This window comes from Ammospiza nelsoni, chromosome 5, assembly GCF_027579445.1.
Source record: "Ammospiza nelsoni isolate bAmmNel1 chromosome 5, bAmmNel1.pri, whole genome shotgun sequence".
NCBI classification, from domain to species: Eukaryota; Metazoa; Chordata; class Aves; order Passeriformes; family Passerellidae; genus Ammospiza; species Ammospiza nelsoni.
The window spans coordinates 24,673,433-24,681,775 of NC_080637.1; the positions used below are offsets into that span (position 1 = coordinate 24,673,433).

Genomic DNA, 8,343 nt, shown 5'->3' on the forward strand with positions numbered 1-8,343 from the left:
AAACTCCTATGTATCATCAGCACTCATCTACTTCTGTGAGTATTCAGACAAGCAGATTGATCAACCTAAAGAACAGCTTTAGAAGGTGGCAAGAAGATAATCAATTTAGCGAAAAAAGAGCTTTAAATAATTATCATTGCTTCCTGCTGCTGACAGTTTAGTGAGGCAAAAAAGCCTTCAAACAGCTGGACAAGCTCCGAGAACAAAACTGTGAGAAAGGAATTACCCCCTGTCAGCAGCAATCTGCCTTCACAGCATCTCATGAAACCTCACCATACCCATGGGTAGAACTTCAAACAGCAGGACAGCATCCCAAAACATGCATCATCATCTCACACAAACATGGAACAAAGGCAGCAACTCTGGTAGAGAGGGAATGAATACAAACATAGTGCTGCCACTGCCTTCCTACCGAGCTCAACTGCAAATTCTCTGCAGTATCCAATTCACTTCTGCTTCCAGAAGAGCTAAGGAAAACCCTGCAAAAATGTGGTTCTGTGGCACAGGAAAGGAGGGGCACATTCCATACCTATGGCTTTGACTGAACAGACATTTCCTTAATTGTAATGCCTAAAGCTACACTGCATCTGGAAAACATGTGTTTTCCTCAATTATTTTTAATACACTAGTATTTAAAAATATGTAACAGTACCAGCCCTTCACAAAGCTGCAAAAAGCACATCTTACACAACAACGTGGTAATTTAGCTGCATTCTTTCTACCTGATGACCTGACTTCAATAATGAGATTTATTTTCACAAAAATAACCACTCAGAAAGGTGGTGGATGCTTCACTGTGAGACCTTTCAGCAGAAGAAGAGCTAAATATCATAAAAGTCTCCATGTTAAAATCACTTTACACACCACATCATATTAAGAAGATTTAAAAAACCCCAAACTTAAAACAGGACTTCTGAAAGTCACTGCACTAGACACAGATAGCAAAAAGGAATATGAAAGCAAAGGATGTTATTTGAGTAACACACAAGATTAACCATAAAAAAAAAAAACCAGATAAATCTCCCCCCTGTTATTCTGTAGTTATTCTTATTACTCCTGAGCATATAAAATTGGAAACCTTTTATTATATATATATTTATACACGGCTATTTATGTATATATTGTATAATGTATATATTTACATACAACTATTTATAATTATATATACAACTATTTATAATTATATATACAATTGTAGCCAAGAAACTTCATACCTAAGCTTACAGAACAGATAGAAAACAGTTAAGCAGCCTAAAAAAATTATTTCCTTGCAAAAGTCATTCACTGAAAACTGAAAAAGTAGTAAAATTTTACATTTAATAAAAAGCAAAAGCATTAAGTTTTATTTGAGAAGTAAATGGTATAAGAAATGGCTAACTAAGACTTCACAAAGAAAGAAACCAACAGTGCCATCTCCCACAAAAACCCAAGATGTCCTGTTACAGGGACATCAACACACACGATCCTCAGCTGCAGACTCTCTCAGCAGTCTTTACAAAGTGGTATCCAATGGAAGCTAAAAAGTACTTGGTTCATATTTGCAAAGTATTCTTCTACTACAAAGCCCAAGTTTTTAAAGTTTTTATATCTTCTACACCAAGATAATTTGTTATAATGAGATACTTCAAGGGCATTAAGCCCAGATTCAATAGCAGGGGTGAGAGAAAATGAACATAACAGAGCTTGCTCTATGCAAATGGATGGAATCAGGTACCACCCTAACTGTAACGTCTCCCCTCCCAATTCCAGCATCTTACAGTTCTCTCTCTGAGTTACTATTCAAGGTGTTAATGCCCTCTGTCAAGCTAAGAAAGTATTTGAAGTATTTTACATTTCAGAAGTTTTTTACTCAAGGATTAAAAAAGTAATTGCCGCATGCTCAAAAACCTGCTTTCATTTCTCAGTGAGCACTTCCAACTCCTTTACATCCCACTCCCAGAACCTGAAAGTGAATAGTACACAGGGCTGCCTGTAAAATATGCAGGGGTTTGCTAAATAATGCAGCTAAAAGCTAAAGCTACCCTTTTCCTGTTCTTTATTGACTGCCAATATTGAAACTAACCGAAAATAGAATTTCACAGCAGAACTTGTAGGTTGAAGATGGTATTGGTAGGCAATAAAATCATATCTGTTATATCATAAAATAATGTCTCCAGTTTCATCTCTGTATTTGCCAATAACTTGTCCTATTACTCTATTTTTGCTTCAATTTGTATCTCTTATCCACTTGAGCTATGAGGTTTCCTAGGTAGCAAGCTTCTCAAAGAAGTTTTGAGGGTACAAAGACAGCAAGAAGGGGGTTTTTGATGGTCCTGAGGTGCCACTGCATTGTGAATACTCCAATACTCCCTAACATGGTAGAAGTCATCATCCCCAAAGGGTACCCAATTTCTCCAAGCTAGTACGAAGGAAAGACTATATGACCTGAAGTTTTAGAAATCACTGATCTTTTATTTGTAATAACAGGCTTCATTTGGATTCATCATCAAGCTTCAAGTAGTTACTTTTCGCTTGTCAAAAGGCAAACAACTTTGATTTGCACAGTAACTTACTATGGAGGTACACAGTAAAAGACAAGCAGCACTGCACACAAGTTGCAACAATTAGAAATTAGGATAAGTTTCTGACTGTGGGCTTAGCCACCATTGCAACACCTCATCCAGAGAGCTAGTACAGTCTCTGGTCCTGGAGATACCCAAAACTCAAAGGGCAAGTCCCTAAGCAACCTTATCTCAGCTGGCCCATTCTGTCTAACCAGCATTTGAGTTGCCTTCAGAAACTTCTTCCAGCCAGTATGACTATAGAAGCAAACCAAGTTATTATTTGCAGTTACACATACAGTATATGATCACTTCTTCAGACAGTGTTTAACAGTCGCCCAAGAAACTGATTCAAATATCTATCCTTCAATCTCAATGGTATTGATGCATTTTTAGTTAAAAAAAAACAAAACCAAACTAACTCAAGACAACATTCTATCTTCACACATATTTTCATATATATCCTGAGATGCACATGAAAATCTTTAATCTTGGAAGGGCTCCAATATTCAAAATTACGTGGCAGTCTGAAAAGCACTCCTAACTTCCTCATTCTTACTAAAGAATTTCATCAAAATGTTATCAAGGACACTTGCAAGACTTAAAGTTTACTTTATAGATTAAGATTACAGTGCAATTATACCCAGAAAGGGTTATTCAAATGCACTTCCTACTCATCTACAGTCTCATTTGATACAATTCTGAAAGTCAGAAGTCTAAATCCTTTCAAAATGAATGATGTAGAGCAACTTTAACACATGTAAACTAGAAAAGTACCATTTTTTTCTGTCAAAAATTCTGCTAATGCTTTCAAAGCAGTTTTAGGAAAAAGGTTTATATTTGCATTGAGAAAAGTACTTGAGCCTTTCACACTGGTGGGCTTGTACATGTAAGTGCAATCTGCTGTAAATGTATTATGCTATAAAGACAACATTGCAGGTGAGAGATTCATTTTACTGGCATAGACTTCTCATTCCAAAGCACTGACATAAGAAGTGGGTTTTCCTTAATCTGACAAAACTACACTGCAGAGTTTAGTTTAACTTTATTAGGTAAATTAGGTGTCAAAATCTACAAATTAAAGTTACAAAGTTACCCAATGCACCAGGAAATACCTGGAAGCCATCCAGGCTCACTTTCACAAATGGGACTACTTCCTCTTTATAAGCGAAGTTTTCTTCTAATGACACTGTTAAACCCCATCTTTCCAAAAAAGTCAAACTACTGAGATATAAACTTAGTGAAAGAGGTGTAGTTCCTTTAAAAAATAAAAGTTTGACAATTCTCATGTTTATCATGTTCAGCATTTTAAGGAATGCAAGAGTTCATTTAGTATTTAAAAACTTCATGTGTTATCCTTTTCTCCCTGAAGGCATCCTGATTTTCTGAGGCTGTATCTCAAGTCATACACAGCTATTTAACTCCTGTGCTTTGTAGATTCACATTAAAAACAAAAAACCCCAACCAAACCTACAGAAAACATGTCCCTTCAAGTCACCAAAAATGGACTAGAGAACACTAGTTTTAGGATTTAACTGATTTCTGTGCTGTTTTTCATTTGTGCCATTGTTTGTAAATGAGTGTTTACATTAGCAAATCCAACTTTTACAGTAAAATCAATACCCTTCAGTAATTATGGCCTACACTCATATAGATAAATTGTATCTTTAATATTCCCACTAATATGCTAATTAAAATATTTTCATACATGCTTATTAGTTTTTTTTGTAGCTACAAAGGTAATAAAAGAATTTCTAGCTAAAATGGAATAAAATTTAACTGCAAAAAATGGTTACTAGACTTTAACAAAACTACTTCAAATATCCTGAACAGCTGAATAGATCTTGCATTCAGACCTTGTTAAGCAATGATGCATTATCTATGGGAAGGGTGCAGAAGTGGTGACTGCCACTCCAGAGTTCAGGGCTTCAAGGCTTCCACCTCTCACACCCCGTTTTTAAATAAACGAACTGAACCAATAAACAAACAAACTTATGTTATTCAACATACCTAAAAGCTTCTGAACTTTCAGCGACCTATGTGAATAATGCAACACTGTGGATCACAAAAGCTGTCTTTAGCACTGAAAAATCGCTGCTCCTGGATGCTAAAACCAGAAACTTTCACTGGCAATGGTCCAACTTCAGATCTTTGGATCCACACAAACCTTACACACCTTATTTGCTACAAATAATCCTTGTATTGTTGCAATGATGCAACACACATTGCATCACTGAAAGAAAAACAAGGCTTCAAAAATCTCTCTAAAAATGGGAAACTGAGGAACAAGATTGAGTTCAAAATTGTCTTGAATATTGAAATGCTCTTTCTGGTTCTTCTCTTTCCTTGGTTTTAAAGATCATTTACCTGAACTGTAACAATCTGGTTTGCCATTATTCCAATTATGCCCTTTCTGTATTCTCAATTATGCCGAACACTGCTGGTTTTAAACCTGAATTGTGCTACAGCTAAACACAGTCACCTTAAATCCAGCAATAGTAAGGTACATGGAACTGCCTACTGCCTTTGCAACACTTCAAATCTTTTGACTAACATGAAGTAAGATATGAATCAAAGACCTTTCTGAACCTGCCCTATCATTACACCACTCAATTTCCTACTTATTTGTGCTCATACACCATTATTACAAGTCTGAGACAAAAAATGTTCTGTTATTTGGTTCACCTTCTTTCCTCCTTGAGGAGTTTCAGGGTTCTACTTATGTCTCTACTGAAATTATCTATAAAACTACATCACCACCATATCTGCATCAGTCTTCAATATTACCAGTTCTGTATCATGAAAGGAAAGTATATAAAGGAGCAATGTGATTTATTTCTCATGAAAATCAATGTCTGCCTCTTTGCATCTACTCTTGCATTTATTTATAGTCCCAACTGGATGAGTGAGAAGGGTGTGTTTGTCAAATGCCATTCAGCTCATTTTTTTTAAGCTCAGTAGAACTGAATACTTGAAATAACAATTTTATTGTACAACAATGGCACAGCTTAATGCATCAGAAATAAAATTTTAAGGTATCACATGTATATTGCCACATGTATATCTTCCATGAGTTTGCAGTGTTACCCATCTTTGGTTTCTTAGCCAATAAAACAGACTCTCAGGCTTGGAAAATTCCACTCATACAGGACAATCAATTTTATATGGGACTACTAGAGAAATCAATTTAAATTTACAGTGGATGAGTGCTCATTCTATTCACTTATACCAAGGCAGGAAGGGTCTCTATGAGTCTCTGCATTTATTTTCGGAGAAAAGAAAAAACAAAATCAGTGAATGGAAGAAAGTTCAGAACTTAACTCCATCAGCCACAAAAGCACAGGCAGTGCTGCCAAGATCATACAGAGACAAAACTGTCATTCTGTCTTTTATTATTTGACAGGACAAGAAGCAATGGGCACAAAATGAAACATAGGAGGTGCCACCTGAGCACAAGGAAACACTTTTTCACTACAAGGGTGACCGAGCACTGCCACAGGTTGTCCAAGGAGGCTGTGGAGTTTGCATCCCTAGAGATTTCCAAAAGCCACCTGCACACAGTACTGGCCAGCCTGCTCTAGATGACTCTATAATATGATTTCCAAGGATCCCTTCCAATCTTAACCATTCACTCACGGCAAGATAACTTACAGTAAAAGTATTTTCAGCATACCTTCTGGAACAATGTACTGGATTAGTGTTCCTTGTATTTTCTATAAGGGGCTAGAAAAAACACAATTACGACTTACAGTTCTGGATGACATTACTACTTGTATCAACAGAGAGGTGGCCTTGGAATGAGAATTAAGTAGAGGAAGGCAGAGTCTTCAAACCTCTTGGGAAAAGGATAGCAAGATCTAGGTGCTATGCACTCCTAGGCATACCAGTGCATCTCTACTTATAAAACAGGGTCAAACAGAAAACCTGTATTACTGTAACCACTTGGATATTTTAGACATCCTTCTAACTTCAAATAAGTTTGAAACATAATTTTTTGATGCCTTCCACATTTGCGTCATCTCACAACTTCCACAGACATGAAAATGTGAGTTTTTAAAGGGAAAGTGAGGAAGAGCATGCATTACATAAAGGCAGTGCACCATGTACACGAAACACCACACCCTAGCCTGGAAACAGGCAGCTGCTGGGAAGCTGAATCCCCCAGAGAATGACAAGGAGCAGTGATAACTGAGGTCTCACAAAACACCTGGCACCTTTTGACTTTTCTGGCAAAATCCACCTTAAATTTGAGTTTCCAGCTGCCGCAAAAAGAGTACGTGAAACATCCCTAACACAGTCCCTCTGCTCCTTGACCTCCCACTTCCCCAATTTCTGCCTCCTAGAAGGAAGCAAAACAGCCTTCCTCATCCCCACGGCTCCTTCCTCCCGTAGCTCACACGTATCCCATCTCCTCCCGGGGCTGCCTGGGGCCGGCAGGCCGGTGCCTCGGAGCGGCCGGCGGCAGGGGCCCGGCGCCTCGGGAACGGGAAGTGGAGGTGGGGGAAGGGAGAGCCCTTCCGCGTCTCTCCTGCCGCTCCCCGCCGGCCCCGCGCCCCGCACGCCGGCCGGGGGCGGCCGCAGGGACCGGCCGAGCAGCGGCAGCCGCCCCCGCGGGGCCCGTGCCGCCCCCCGGCCCCGCACCGTACAAGGCGCGGCGGGAGATGCGGCCGGGCCGGGCCGGCCCTGCCCCGGCCTCAGCCCCGGCCCTCCGCCCGCCCCTGCTGCGACCGGGCCCGCCTGCCGGCCACGCTGAAACGGGAGCGCCGCCGGCCCGGAGGACAGGAGAGCGGCGCAGCTCGGCGCAACCTATCTATCTATCTATCTATCTATCTATCTATCTATCTATCTATCTATCTATCTATCTATCTATCTATCTATCTATCTATCTATCTATCTATCTATCTATCTATCTATCTATCCATCCATCCATCCATCCATCCCTACCTTCTCCTCATCGGACAGCTGCTCCTCCAGGTCCGCCATCTTCCCGTCCGGCTGCGCCGCCCCCTCCCGCTCCTCCTTCCCGGCAGGAAGGGCGGGACCCGCGCGCGCTCCCTGCGGGGGCGGCGCCCTGTGCGCGTGCGCGCGCGCGCGCGGCGGGCCGGGAGCCTGGGACGGAGAGGGGCGGGGGCGCGTTGGGAACGGGGAATGGGGGATCGGGGATCCCGGGGCGGAGGGGCGCGTTGAGAATGGGAAATGGGGGATCCTGAAAGGGTTTGAACCGCATATGGAGCTGTGGGCAGCCAGAAGTCAAACTCTCAAAGATTAGATTGGAGAAGACTTCTGAGGTCATCGAGTCCAGCCTGTGACGAACACCCCCTGTTCAACAGACCATGGCATCAGTGCCGCATCCAGTTTCTTCTTAAACAGCTCCAGGGACGGTACCCCTCCCACCTCCCTGGGCAGCCCATTCCCATCTCTAATCGCCCTCTCAGTGAAGAAATCCCTCCCAACATCCAGAATAAACCTCCCCTGGCACAGCTGAGGGCTGTGTCCTCTAGTCGTGTCCCTGGTTGCCTGGGAGAAGAGACCAGCCCCAGGCAGGAGCAGAGTGTCCAGGTTTCAGCCCCATGGCAGCGGGCGCTCAGTGAGTGCCGGGGCCCGGGCACCCCACAGGTGCTGAGGGAGGCTTTTGGAAGCTCGGTCTAACATCAGCGACAGAAATGCGCGAAGTGATTTGTACTGTAGAAATTGGACATGGATGGCGTCAGTGGGAGAAAAATAAGTAGATTGAAAGTTTTTTACCTCCAGACTAAGAAATTGTGAAGAATGTCATCCAGCAATGTGACATTGCAGCTCCACG

At 41.5% G+C, this 8,343-nt stretch overlaps 1 protein-coding gene across 1 annotated transcript in view; it reads right to left on the reverse strand.

Moving 5' to 3' along the window:
* The window catches only part of CAPZA2 (capping actin protein of muscle Z-line subunit alpha 2), a 29,374-nt gene extending 21,801 nt beyond the window's left edge, over positions 1-7,573 (reverse strand). The window contains exon 1 of the mRNA XM_059473321.1: positions 7,485-7,573. Coding sequence (XP_059329304.1) covers positions 7,485-7,523 — 39 coding nt within the window. The 5' untranslated portion in view covers positions 7,524-7,573. The remainder of the gene's footprint in view (positions 1-7,484) is intronic.
* Between the last annotated feature and the right edge of the window lie 770 nt (positions 7,574-8,343).